The sequence below is a fragment of the Arvicanthis niloticus genome, chromosome 20, assembly GCF_011762505.2.
Source record: "Arvicanthis niloticus isolate mArvNil1 chromosome 20, mArvNil1.pat.X, whole genome shotgun sequence".
NCBI lineage: Eukaryota > Metazoa > Chordata > Mammalia > Rodentia > Muridae > Arvicanthis > Arvicanthis niloticus.
Window position 1 is genome coordinate 46,495,664 of NC_047677.1, and position 14,372 is coordinate 46,510,035.

The following is a 14,372-nucleotide window of genomic DNA, read 5'->3' on the forward strand; positions in this document are numbered from 1 at the left end:
TTGGCAGAGGTTCCTCCGGGTCTTCTTACAAAGTTCTCTGCCCGGCATTCCATTTCAGACGAATTATTTTCTGTGGTTTGCCATTTATTTTGTGTTGTGTACCATCAAGCTGGATCTGCACTGATATACCACACATGAGAGGTCTTCTTAGGTCACCCTGCTGAATGACAGTGACAGTACCAGATGGGGTGGGGTGGGTGTGTTTTTGGAGGCTCCCTGGTGTTTGGGGAGGATGTGCAATGACTTTGAGTAGGGCCAGAGTGATAAGTGACTTCACCTCCCCTTGTCTCCATTTCCTATTGTGTGTCTTAGGAAATTTTATTTTGTAAGCAAGCTCTTGACAGAGGTTTGGGCAGGTGTGAGAATCCCCAGGTTCTTGGGATGGTTATCCATTTTGGGACTGTCCAGAACTAGTTTTTAATCCTACATTGAATGGTTAATAGTAATGGCAGAGGCCTCCTAGCAAGCAGCAGCTGGAATTTCAGCTCTCCTTGGGGAAGCCATGTGAATGTGTCTATGTTTTTTCATGGAAGGAGGAAATGGTCTTATTAATTACTTATAAGGGTTTTTTCCCTCTTAGTTTATTTTTGTTTTTCTTCATGTATGTCTTGGAACTCTCTCCGTGGACTAGAGATCTGCCTGCCTCTGCCTCTGGAGTGCTGGGATTGAAGGCCTCCACCATCACACTTGGTTTAAAAGGGTTTTGAGATAAGAGTCTCACTATGTAGCCTAAGCTGGTGTTGAACTTGGTGATCTAACTGCCTCAGCCTCCATAATGACAGGATTGATTGCTGGTCTTGTGCCATCATGCCCAGCTGGCTAATCACCCGTATTTTCGTCTGTCTTGTGTAAGACATGGAATTTTGTTTAGATATTAGGGTGAGTTGGACTGTCACGTGTCAGGTGAATGTGTGTGGATGATCACATACTTAGCAGATATTCAATACTTCATATGGTCTGGGGTGAACATCTCTGTGCATGTGAATGTGCATGTCAGAGGCTCTGTCCTTCCCCGTGTAAGTTCCAGGGGTTGAACATGGGCCCTCAGGCTTGGTGGCAAGAACCTAGACCCACCAAGTCATCTCACCTGCCTGCATAATACTTGCTTCAAAAGCAGACAAACCTCCTTAGTGTTAGGTACTCTTCTGCTCACTACCGTAGGTAACTTAGAGTTTTCCGTGTTCTTAAGGATTTCTATTTTTACCATTATTTTACTGAATATAATTTTACGACCTCCTTGTTTCTCCAACCTCTTTTCAAGTAGTTGAATTGTCTGATTGATTAATTTGGTTAAAGTTTTGTATCAGAAGCCCCATCTGACCTCAGCAACTTGACTCTGTTCCTGACGGCATTCCTGACAACTTTTATTTTCCAGGCAAAGGTGTAAGTTCCCAAGAAGTTGCTGTAACAGACCTGCCGCAGTTTGGCTGTCTGAGTAAGGCAGGTCTGTTTTTGAGTTTTGGTTGTAGGCTGACTTGGATTTACATATCTATATTTGAGTCACTCAGCCATAGTGACAAGTGTTCAGGACTGAACTGTACAAGACAATAAGCGGTCCCTTGGGTCCCTTTGGGTCTTTGTGCTGCAAGGATAAGGGAAGGTGACCTTGCCTAACTTGAACACTTTCTTCTCCACCTCAGTGTTTCAGATCCTTGCAGCCCTCCTTTATGCTTTTGTTTGTTTGGAGTAGGGGTGGTCAAGGAGAGTTGGTTCTCTATAGGCCTGGCTGTCCTGGAACTTACTATGTAAATTAGGCTTTACTTGAACTCAGGTCTGCTTCTGTGCTGGGACTGAATGTGTGTACCACCACACCCTAATAGAAAATAGATATTTTCATTTTCCATTTACTCTCATGCTAACTAGTTGTGTGGTGATCAGATTTGCTTTAGGTGATTAGAGATCTGTGAAGCTAGGACTGGAACCTGGGCTGGGCATGCTCTGGCTGGATGGCAGTTCCTTGTTGTGTTGGGACAGCTAAGATAGAGCCTGACCGCAAGAGGCTTCTGCGTGTCCCTGGTGCTTGGTGCCCACCTGTGACCCACTGTATTAGTTCTAAGGAGCATGATTCACCCTGCCAGTGTGTGTGCCGCCTTTCTCCCTTTCTGTTTGCCCTAAACTTTTAGACTCCAGCAGCTCCAGCGTTTAAATGATATTGAGTCCAGCGCTGAGAACTCATTCCATTAGTTAGCTTGGAGGTTAGTGGGACTGCACTTTTCACTTGGAGGTTAGTTGGGATTGCACTTTTCACACTGCTTGCAATTAAATAATCTTATAGTTGTTGTGCAGATCTGATTGTGTGATTGAGCTGGAGGGACATTTTTTAATCTTATTTGTTTTCTTTAATGTAAATTGTTTCACTGAAAATTTATAAAGGAAGAATGCGTAAAGATTCCTAATACTATCTAGTAGAAAGTAGAACTCATTCACATGTCCCTTTGGGACCTAGCTTTCTGTCCGACCCATCCAGTGCGTGCACATGCTGCCTTCTTATGTTTACAGTCGGCTTTCCTCATAAGTTTTAAATGTGGAATGAGACTTGGCCAGAAGCCCCCTATCTAGTTTAAAATATCTGTTAACAACTATAAACTCTACTCATGTATTTATTTACTTGGTTTTGGTTTTTTGAGATAGGGTTTCTCTGTGTTGCCCTGTCTATCCTGGAACTTGCTTTGTAGACCAGGCTGGCCTCGAACTTAAGAGATTCCCCTGCCTCTGCCTGCCAAGTGCTGGAACTAAAGGTGTGTGCTGCCTAGCTCTTTTTTCTTGCTCTCAAGAGCTGTTTATAAATGGTATATCCTTTGTCATGTGGAATAGTTTATATTTCTCATCTACTTAAAGGCTTTTGAACTTTATGTGTTTTTAATAGAAAGTGATCCCCCCCCCCCAATTTGGCTAATTATTTTCACTTCTGAAATTTTCAGTGTTAACTTGTAATTTTAATTGTATGGGTTTGTTAAATTTAAGTGTGTTTTTAAATTGCATCTCAAGAACTGTTGTCAGAAATATTTTCTTCTTTAGCAGGTTTATATGTTAGCACATTTTGCTTACATGGGTGTTTCTACATGAGATCCAGGCTTGTCAAATTACCTGAAGCCCCCAACCTGTTAAAATGCTAAAATAAATAGGATTTTCTCCTGTTACAAGGAAAATAATGAAAGGTGACCAGCTAGAATCCAGATTTTGCAGATATGGGTGGTTTTCACCCATCTGCTTCCAATGCTATATCAAATGTGGATGTCTGTGGGTGGTGAGGCGTGTGGAAGCCTGCTCAGTACTGCGCTGGACATGTATGTATGTATGCATGTATGTATGTATGATGTATGTGTTATGTATGGGTTTTTCGCCTGCATTATAGCTGCACATCATGTGCATTCAACCTTAGAGACCAGAAGAAAGGGGTCAGATACCCTGGAACTGGAGTTACAGATGATTGTATGGTTGTGAGCTACCATGTAGGTGCTGGGAACCAGATCAGTCCTCTGTAAGAGCAGCATGTGTTTGTAACCACTGAGCCCCTCTCCAGCTGCTTTCTAAGCTTGTAACCTGTCTTCTGAAACCTTAGGGAATTATTGCTGACCTCCAAAGCATTCTCTAAATTAGCTCCTCGGCCTGAATGTCAGCTTCCCTATAGAACCTTCATTGTGAATTATTCAAGTTAAAATTGAGTACTTCCTTCCTTAAATGTCACAGTGCTGTTAAAATAGTGTGTGCATGCTTGTTCTTCACCCCCTCAGCCATCTTCTGTAGCTCATCTTGGCTATTATCTTACAAGATCATGGATTTTCTGGAGTAGGACCTTAGTGGCACTCTGCAGTTTGCCTTTGGAACTCAACATGGGAGACGGTGGCTTCAGACACACACGCACACACTCCTCTGTTCCCAACTGCAGCTCCAGAGTCTAGAAAAGTGTGGGCATAGCTGTGCACATCACTGAGAGCAAGTGGATGAACGTTTGCATGCTCTCCTTTCCTGTTTCCTACACACATGGCTGCAGGCTGTGTTTGAACACTACTCCACTGCTGTGAAGAGACACTCTTACAAAGGAAAATACTTAAATGGGGCCGCTGATTGTCAGGTTCAGTCTTGTTACTGTGATCGAAAGGCCCGCCCCCACAGTGACACTTCCCTCCCACAAGGCCACACCTCCTAGTAGTGCCACTCCCCATGAGATTAGCCAAGCATTCAAACTTGAGTCTGTAGGGGCCAAACCTATTTAAACCACAGCTTGATTATTGTTTTTTCATAGATTCAGTGAGAGACAGCTATTTCTGCCTCTATTTTTACAGTCAAGATGATCGTGAGAGAACTTTTTATGTTTGTATTTTGAAATGGCTTCCTGTATCCCAGGCTGGCCCTGAAAATTACATGCGTCTATCATGCCTGGTCTTATGTGGTGTTGGTGATGGAATCTAGGACTTTGTACATGTTAAGCATCATTCTGTTAACTGAGCCACATCCTCAGGTCAGCAGAGAACCGCATAAAGTGGACTTTACCCAAGTCACCGAGTTGTGATAAGCTAGGACCAGGACTGAGTCTTGTGAGCTGAGGCCTTGCCTGTAACACAGTGCTCCTGCGTCTGCTTCCTAGCTGCTGTGCCTTAGCAAACCTAGTCGTCGGAAAAATACTACTCTTGAGAGGATGCTGGTGGCTCAACTCCCTTCTCAGTCAAGGTCATGGGGAAGCTAGTTGAGGGCAGAGCAGCATGGGCTTGGATCAGAGAATGATGGGCCTCACACTGGCGAATGCAGGGCTGGTGACCTCCTGAGTCTGAGAATATCCTGGTCTACATGCTGAGTTCCAGACCACCCAGGGCTACCTAATGAGCTGAGGAGGAAAGCACAGTGCCTCCCTCCACATACAACATGGCAGCCAGCAGAGTCAGGCCTTCCCTCTTGAGACCTAGATTCTGGGTGTGAGGAGGGCACAGTAAGGTGGCACGTGCTGAGGAAAGTGGATGAGACAGGAATTGTCAAAGGCATGTGGCAAAGTTGACTCTAGCACAGGCCTGTGGAGTGCAGAGAGATGGCTTTGCTCAGCAATGAGGTGAAACTGGGTAAGAAATTGTGGGCAGTGGCCACTGTGATTGGTCCTCAGTTGAATGTAATATCTAGTTGTCTTAGAGACGTACTGCTGTGCACAGACACCATGACCAAGGCAACTCATACAAGGACATTTTTGGTTTTTTGATTTTTCAAGACAGGGTTTCTCTATATAGCCTTTCTCTATATAGCTGTCCTGGAACTCACTCTGTAGACCAGGCTGGCCTTGAACTCAGAAATCCACCTGTCTCTGCCTCCCAAGTGCTGGGATTAAAGTTGTGCGCCATCACTGCCTGGCCATACAAGGACATTTAATCGGGCTGGCTTATAGGTTCAGAGGTTCAGTCCATTATCAAGGCAGGAGCATGACAGCATCCAGGCAGGCGTGGTGCAGGAGGAGCTGAGAGTTCTACATCTTCATCTGAAGGCTGCTAGAAGACTGGCTTTCAGGCAGCTAGGAGGAGGGTCTTAAAGCCCACGCCCTCAGTAACACACCTACTCCAACAGGGCCACACCTCCTAATAGTGTCACTCCCTGGTCTGAGCGTATACAAACCATCACACTAATATTTGTGATTGATTAAGGATTGTCTTGTTTAAAGTGTAACTTGAGTCCATGCGTGCTTCCTGTGCAAACCTGCTGGGGCTGAGAAGATGGCTCAGCAGGGGAAGGTACCTGTTGCCACCCATGTTGGCCTGAGGTCTGCCCCAGAGTTCACATGGTTGAAGGAAAGAACCAACCCCTGAAAGTTGCCTTCTGATGTCCACATACCTGCCATGGATGGTCCCCAGGCACACCTGGGTGTTGGCATGCACACAAAAGAAAATGTTGCTCATTTTTACATTCTGATATGTGGAAAAATAGCATTTTAGTATTTAAATTTCTTTGATTATAAGTGCTTATAATTTCTCATATTCACTAATTGCTGACATTTTCCCTACTATCTCTCTCTGGTGTGTGTATGTGGTTGTGTGTATTTGAAGTGTAAAACTTCTTGAGTTTTTGTCAGTGCATGCATCTATGAACAAAGGGCAACGGCTTCAGAAGTTTCCTCAGTTTTTGGAGTCTACGTGGAATGTGTGTTGTATCTGTCTTTTAGTGAATAGGCCCTGGCATTTACCTGGAATGTGTGTTGTATCTGCTGTCTTTTAGTGAACAGGCCCTGGCATTTACATGGAATGTGTGTGTATCTGCTGTCTTTTAGTGAACAGGCCCTGGCATTGGTGGCTTTTGTTGTCCTGGTTCATCGATTCATGATCATGTGGGTGGTATCCTGTTCTGTATCTTCATGAGTAAAGTTGACTATGTGGTCACTTTTTTTGTTGTAACATTTAAAAGTTGTAGAGGTCACGGCATAGCACCCTAACCACTTGAGTAGAATTCTGTCACCCTTTCAGAGGACCCTGATACTATCACCACTGCAAGAATTGACAAGATTAAGTCCAAAGTCTTGTGTTTACTAAGCAGGCACAGCACATGGTGTGCCCACATCCTTTACAGCATCTTTGTTTGCATGATTCAAACCTTAAGTTTAGTCATCTTTCTTTAGCCTTTCACTCTTGTTAACTATCTAAGCTCACCACATGCCTTTCCTGTCCCAGATAGTAATCTCCCAGATCTCCAAGGGACTGCCTGACTGACAAAGAAACCAGGGCTCCATTGTCTCTAGGCCCTTTCAGTAGGCTTGGAAGACAGACATATTGGGTATGCACCCTACTTCTTTTAAACAGTATCTGTTTATAGTGTGTGATGTTTTCAATCCAAATTGTCTTTAGCTTACTGCATTAGATGTAAGTACCAGCACCAGATTTCCTGCATTTAAGGCTTCTTGGTGTTCAGTAGTCCTCTCAACTTGGAAGTGTACAGTTGGGGAATTGTACCCAAAATTAATTGAATTAGTATGTTCTTGATTATTTTACCAAGATATAGTTGGGCTTATTTTTTTTTTATCTGTATTTATTAGTTTTAGGGTTTGCTTTATTTTGATTTTTTTTTAATTTTATTTATCATTAAAACATGTACATGTCTTAGTCTTAAAATTGTAAGAGTTTTTATTTTTGAAATTTGATTTTCTCCTTTCCATTTTCTTCCTCCAACCTTTCCCATGTACACTCTGTTCTTACTATCTCAAATTCATGTATGTGAGTATGAGTGTGAGTACACTGTTGCTGTCTTCAGACACACCAGAAGAGGACACCAGATCCCATTACAGATGGTCCTGAGCCACCATGTGGTTGCTGGGAATTGAACTCAGGACCTCTGGAAGAGCAGTCAGTGCTCTGAACCACTGAGCCATCTCTCCTATGGCTTTTTTCTTTAGTTGTTGTTACACATACATACATACATACATACTTACTACACACACACATACATGCATATATATATACAGAGTTACTTGTATGTATGCATATGATTTCAGGGCTCAGAGTTGGCATTAAATAACCAGTTGGAGGGCGCATCAGTGGAGAAAGACTCTCAGCATTCCTTAGTTGCTTAGAATTCTTGTTAAGGGGTGAGGCCCAGTGAGACTTCCTCCTTCCATAGCATGGTGGTGTCTTTGTCAGGCCTTGTTTAGGTAGCCATGTTGGTGAGAATTTATGGATACAGCTGGCATTTAGGAGATGAAGTTTCACAGCAGATTCCATTTCTCTGCTTCGCCATGGTCTGCAAGCCTTAGGGTGAAGCACTGTGTTGTAGGTCTCTCGGTTGGGTGCTCACCACCCAGGCCTTTCCTCCGCTGGTCCATCAGTTACAGTTCTGTAATGGCCTCCATCTGTTCCAAGGAGATGTTTCTTTGACAGAAACATATTCATCTGTGGGTATTAGGATATGTATTTAGAATGTAGTTGGGAATTGTGATGAACTAGTCAATGTTCAGATCCTTACCAAGCCCTTTACCCAGCCTGCCCTCTCCACTGCTGAAAGTATTGTATTTGCTGTGGTTATTGTTTGAAGTAATAAGAAAGTGGAGTGGGTTTGTGTTGTGTAATACTTCATCACCACTGTGTGGTCGTGTGGTATGTGAGTGATGTGGGGACTCCGGTTCCATGTCAACACATCTATGGAGGACCTTGGTTTTTCTCTCTCTTTTTTTTGTTTTTCGAGACAGGGTTTCTCTGTGTAGACCTGGCTGTCCTGGAACTCACTCTGTAGACCAGACTGGCCTCGAACTCAGAAATCCACCTGCCTCTGCCTCCCAAGTGCTGGGATTAAAGGCGTGCGCCACCGGCTCCTTGGTTTCTCTTTCCACTATGGTTTTGTCTTTTTATGAGAAAAGTTTTTCTTAATTGTGTGGTATTCTTTGATGTAATGTGGAGGCATTATTAAAAATCTTAAATGATATGAGAGTTTAAGGCAGGGGCTGGAGAGATGACTCAGTGGTTAAAAACACTATCTGCTTTTCCAGAGGTCCTGAGTTCAATTCCCAGCAACAATATGGTAGCTCACAACCATGGCAGTAATCAGATCTGTTGCCCTCTTCTGACCTGCAGGCAAACATGCAGGCAGAACACTGTACATGATTGATTGATTGATTGATTGATTGATTGATTGATTGATATGCATGCAGGCAGAACACTATACATGATGGATGGTTGGATGGATGGATGGATGGATGGATGGATAGAAAGAAAGAAAGAATGAATGAATTTGAGGCAGTGCAGGAGTTCCTAGAAATAGGAAACGGGAGATTTTGGGAGTCATGGAAACGGTGCCGGAGCCTGTGATATGGGTGACTGAAACACTAGGAAGACAGCTCTAAGGAGGAGAAGCAGACTGCTGGAGAGGATGTAGACGGTGGAGCAGTGACCACCCAGTGTAGTAAGACAGTTGCTGGGGAGTCACACAACTGACTGATCTCTTAATGAAATGTAAGCAATTTTCCCAGCTCTCAAAGGGGCCCAAGTACTTAGTGAGACAAGCACCTGGACTTCGGTGAGTCCTATACTCCAGCATCCAGAAGGAGGCAGAGGCAAGACTTAAGACTTCCAGGCTCAGCCCTCTTTTAGACTCAGGAGACTACAGATCAATATATTTTATAGACTGACAGTCAAGCATAAAGCTAAAATAACGGTTTGAGGAGATCTTCATTTAGCTCCTGTTCTTCAAATATGACTGATAAAGAGTGCAGATGAGTGATGAGAGGGAGGGAGAGCTCGCGCGCTGAGGGCGCTGTGGACGCACTCTCTGCACCTGTATGGGGACACTTGGACTTGCCATTACTGGATGATTTTTATACTGGATTTTGAATCCTTTACTTTTTTTCAATGGTCTCTTTTATTTTATGTGCATTGTTGCTTTGCCTGCATGTATATCTGCGTGCAGGTATGGTATCCCCTGGAACTGGAGTTAGAGACAGTTGTGGGCTGTTGTATGGGTGCTGGGTGTTGGGAATTGAGTGGGGTTCCCTGGAAGGGCAGTCAGGGCTCCATGAGCCATCTCTACAGGCCCCAGTCTGGAGCTCTGTAAATGGCTGGAACTTGGCTCAGTTTTCTAAGTCAAAGGCTCTGCTCAGGAATCATTTTCTTCTAAGAATAATTTTGATCATTTTTCCCATGGTACTTATAGGATTCTTTTAAATCACACTCTTCAGACACAGCAGAAGAGGGCATCAGATCCCATTACAGATGGTTGTGAGCCATCATGTGGTTGCTGGGAATTGAACTCAGGACCTCTGGAAGAACAGTCAGTGCTCTTAATTGCTGAGCCATCTCACCAGCCCTCACTAATTTTTAAAAATTCCATAGTTGCAGTCTTTGTTATCTGAACTGTAAGAGGTAGCAAAATGTGTAATATCTACTTTCCTATGGAGTTTCCGAACATTCTTAGTGTTTACTTCTTCCACTTACTCACTCTTTCAAGGTTAGAGGTGCCTGTTGTCAATCTGATCTGAGTTTAATAATCTCTGAACCCCACCCAGAGTAAGGGAAGGGAGCCTCCCTACTTCTGAATGCACTAAGGTACTTTTGTGTGGATGGTGTGCAACCAGTTTTTTATTCAACGTTTTCCTTGTTAGTGTCTTTCGAGAAAAAAAAAAAAAAGGTGTAATCAAACAGATCATTGAAAAGCAAACTCCATATTTTTAAAGGGTAACTTGGTTTTTTCCTATAGCTATTAAAGCGGCAGCTTGAGACAGTTGTTACAGGCACTCAGGAGACGAAACAGGGAAAAGACTTGATCCCACAAGTTTGAAGCCAGCCTAGGCAACACAGTGAGACTGCCAGCCCAGCGAAAGGCTAGAATCCGCTGTGTTGTCTGAGGTGAACCCCTACATGGCATGCAGCTTTGAGATGTTAGGATCCAACTGCATGGAGAGCTTGGTCAGAAGTGAAACTCAGAAACCGCCACCGAGAACGCCAGGAGTTCAGGGAAAATCAACTCAAGGATGCTTTGAGATGGTGTAGAACCAGGGAACAAATTTGTTTCTGGAGTGTGTAAAAATATTTACATATAATTATTTTTTTTTAAACTGCAAGGTGAGCCGGGCAGTGGTGGTGCACGCCTTTAATCCCAGCACTTAGGAGGCAGAGGCAGGCGGATTTCTGAGTTCGAGACCAGCCTGGTCTACAAAGTGAGTTCCAGGACAGCCAGGGCTACACAGAGAAACCCTGTCTCGAAAAACAAACAAACAAAGAAAAAAAAAAAAAAAAAAAAAGAACTACAAGGTGAAGAAAGTGTAGTAGCTTTCTCAGCAATTATTTGGTTATTGATACTTTGATATATTTCACAGTTCTTAGTTACTATGGGCATATTAATTACCACTTTCTGAGGCTGCCTCTGATGTTGATGTGGGGGGGCTGGCTTAAGCTCCTCTTTTTATGTTGTTGTTGTCCATATGGCGTGAACATGTTATTGTTTCTTAGGCCTGAAACTCAGCACCGAGGCTCTGCACCCCACTCCGAGAGCGACATCCCAGATCAGGAGGAGGAGATTCTGGGGTCTGACGATGATGAACAGGAAGACCCCAATGACTACTGTAAAGGTGTGCTTTCTGTCCAGTGCTTGGTTATCACCACCAGCACGGTTATGATACTGGCTGCTAACTCTGTCCTTTGATCAAGATGCAGGAAATGGTGTTCGCTCTTAGTTGGGTTATATTAAGTTTTTGAGCTTGTTGACAGTGCTAGGGTCTCCCCAGAGCTTGGAGTTACTCCTCTCATTCAGCCCCTTTAAAATGGCTCCCCAGGCTGGGCAGGGTAACATACTTGGGAGGCAAAGGCAGGCAGATCTTAGTGAGTTTGAGGCCATTCTGATCTAGAGTGAGCTTCAGGACAGCCAGAGCTATGTAAAGAGAGCCTGCCTCCATAACTAACTAACTAACTAACTAACTAACTAACTAGAATTTAAAAAGAAGGAAAGAAAAATCTTTTTCCTCTTTGAAAGTTGACAGTATGTGTTTACCTATGAAGATTTCAGAGGTATGAGGAACAGATACCAGAACTAGCTATGTAAATACAAGGCTGTGTGTACTTATTTGGTATACAGATTTTTTTTTGTTTGTTTGTTTGTTTGTTTGTTTTTGTTTTTTGTTTTTCAAGACCAGGTTTCTCTGTGTAACAGCCCTGGCCGTCCTGGAGAGGGCTTGTTATCATTGTAATCCTTTTTGTCCTGGTTATGGCTACTGAGATGGACCCAGCTGTCTGGCTATGTGTGGCGAGACTTGCCAGGGTCTTCAGGGTAGACACTGGAGAGAATCTGCTTTACTGTTTAGGAGAGCTTACCCTTTTTCCCTACAGGCAGAGATAAACGTTGACAACGTGCATTGTCTCTGTACCTGAGGCAGACTTTCTGTTTGCTTCTTTTTCTTTCTTGGGGTGGTTGGGGGATGAGGGTCACTACCCAGGAACTCACTGTGCTGACCTACATTGAGAACAGACCTTTCTGTAATCATATTGGCTATTCTTTCTCTCTGAATTTTTGAGATCACAAGTGTAAATTGGTTGGTTTTCATAGCAACTGTGTTGGGTTTTGAGATGCCAGCGGTGTGGTAGCCTGTGACCACAGAATATCACTTACCTGGTGTAACTTCTCACCTAAGTACGGAGCTAGCTGAGTGACCCTGGAAGAGGCTCCTGTTGAACTGATCTTATAAGAGGATATTTATTACATGGTACATCCGTGCTGAGAGACAGGATGGGGGGCGCTGCTTCTCTTGGTTCCTCTGACTGCTTCATTAGCTGTCTCTCCCCATTTCTTTCAGGAGGTTATCATCTTGTGAAAATTGGAGATCTATTTAACGGGAGATACCATGTGATTCGAAAATTGGGCTGGGGACACTTTTCCACAGTGTGGTTATCATGGGATATTCAGTAAGTGGACTTGGCCTGGGAGGAAAGGGATGACCTTGATGTTCTGTCTGACCTTAAGAGGTGGTTAGGTTTGTCTCTAGGCGGATGACCTTTTAAAAAACATTTTTTAACAGTTAGCATTTACATGCTAATTAAACATAATGGGTCTCATTATGACACGGGTTCCTAGCTGGGTACCCAGTGCTACACACTGACCACGTCCCTCAGCCTCCTGTCAGTTACAGCTCTGGCTCTCTGCCTCAGAGGCCAGGGACTGGCGAAATTAGTGTCAGTGAAGTGCACGGAACTGCCAAACTCAAGGCTGCACAAGTAATTAATGGTGTATAATAGAAACTCAGAGTTGTCTTTGCTCTAGAATAGTGTTGAATTTTCAGGTAATTAGACCAACCAGTGTAAATTTATTTTACTATACCATTTTCTTAACCATGTTGTATAAAGTTCTATTTGTCCCCATAGTCAGAAGGTGGACATTTAATTCAGAGAAGATGTTTAGTGTCTAAGTTTACCAGGCACAGGTTCTGTTAGCTCCATCCAGCGCGTCTCTACCACTCATAGGTGCATAGTGTTCTCTGGAAGTGGCTCCATTTGGCCACAAGGTAGCAAGGAATGTCTCCATTCAATACTAAGTCTTAACTATGAAGGTAAGGTTGGATAATTTAATCTGAATTGTCTTTTTTAGGGGAAAGAAGTTTGTAGCAATGAAAGTAGTTAAAAGTGCCGAACATTACACAGAAACAGCATTAGATGAGATCCGCCTGCTGAAATCGGTGAGTGTGAGGTCACCCTTGGCTGTGGTGCCCTGGCCATGGGTTGTATCTCAGCATCACAGAGCAGGGTTTCTGCGGGCTTAGAGGTATTTGTGTGTTTCCTGCATCTTGTAGGGATTGGGTATTCAGTGGCTAGATCTATCTTGCAATCTTCATATGCTATCAAGTAAGCAGAACTTTATTGAGCATGTTTTATGTGCCACATACAATACCATGAATGTCTTCATACTCTGGTCAAAAGAAAAGTTAATGTAAGTTTGTGATGCCTACTTTATTTTGTAAAAATGTAGCCTGCCTGGTGTGGCGGTGCACGGGACGCCTTTAGTTCCAGAACTTGGGAGGCAGAGATATGTGGATCTCTGAGTTTGAAGCCACCTGACTTATGTAGCAAATTCAAGGCCAGTCAAGGCTACATAGTTGAGACTGTCTAAGGAGACACGGCTTAGAGCGGTGCTTCTCAGCCTCCCCAGCCATGCAGTTATTTTTGTTTCTACTTCATGACTAGTTTTGCTGCTGTTACGTATCATAATAACGTAAATATTATTTGGAGACAGGTTTGCCAAAGGCCTGAAATCCATAGGTTGAGAACTGCATGCAGGCCTAGAACAAATACTGTAATTATTGATCGTTGATAACTTGAAACACAAGTTTATCTTACCCAAAGCCTTTCTTTTCCTTTTTATGGTAAATTGTAACAGTGTGGGGAAGAGGCTCAGACAGTCTGCTCCTCCGTGTTGACTGACGAACCGGACTGCTTCACTTGTGCTAAACATGGCTTCTTCCCAACACAGGTCCGCAATTCAGACCCGAGTGATCCAAATGGAGAAATGGTTGTTCAACTGCTAGATGACTTTAAGATATCAGGCGTTAATGGAACACGTATCCTTTAAAAACTCCAGTTTCTCTTTCTTTTCAGTGTTACTATTTTTTAAGCTCTGTGTAAGAGTGTGTTGCCTTCATGTATGTGTGTGCACCCCATGGATGCAGTGTGTGCAGAGAGCAGAAAAGGCCACCAGGTAACTTGGAAGTGAGGTTTCACACAGGTGCTGGGCATTGGACCCAGCTTCCCTGAGTGTTCCCAATTGCCCAGCTATCTCTTCAGCCCTGTATTCTGTGGTGTATCTGTGCGTGCATGTGTGCGTGCATGCGTGCGTCCTGGGCTGTGGGGATGGAGCTCAGATAGTCACACTTGATCAGCAAGTACTTAGACCCACCATGTCATCTTACCAGCCCAGGAACTTACTCTCAATTCATCATA

General features: G+C 43.7%; 1 protein-coding gene across 1 annotated transcript in view; it reads left to right on the forward strand.

The window, feature by feature from the left end:
* Srpk1 (SRSF protein kinase 1) overlaps window positions 1-14,372 on the forward strand; it is a 36,042-nt gene that overhangs the window by 1,608 nt on the left and 20,062 nt on the right. Inside the window, exons 3-6 of the mRNA XM_034524137.2 lie at window positions 10,902-11,020; window positions 12,239-12,347; window positions 13,027-13,114; window positions 13,906-13,993. Coding sequence (XP_034380028.1) covers window positions 10,902-11,020; window positions 12,239-12,347; window positions 13,027-13,114; window positions 13,906-13,993 — 404 coding nt within the window. The remainder of the gene's footprint in view (window positions 1-10,901; window positions 11,021-12,238; window positions 12,348-13,026; window positions 13,115-13,905; window positions 13,994-14,372) is intronic.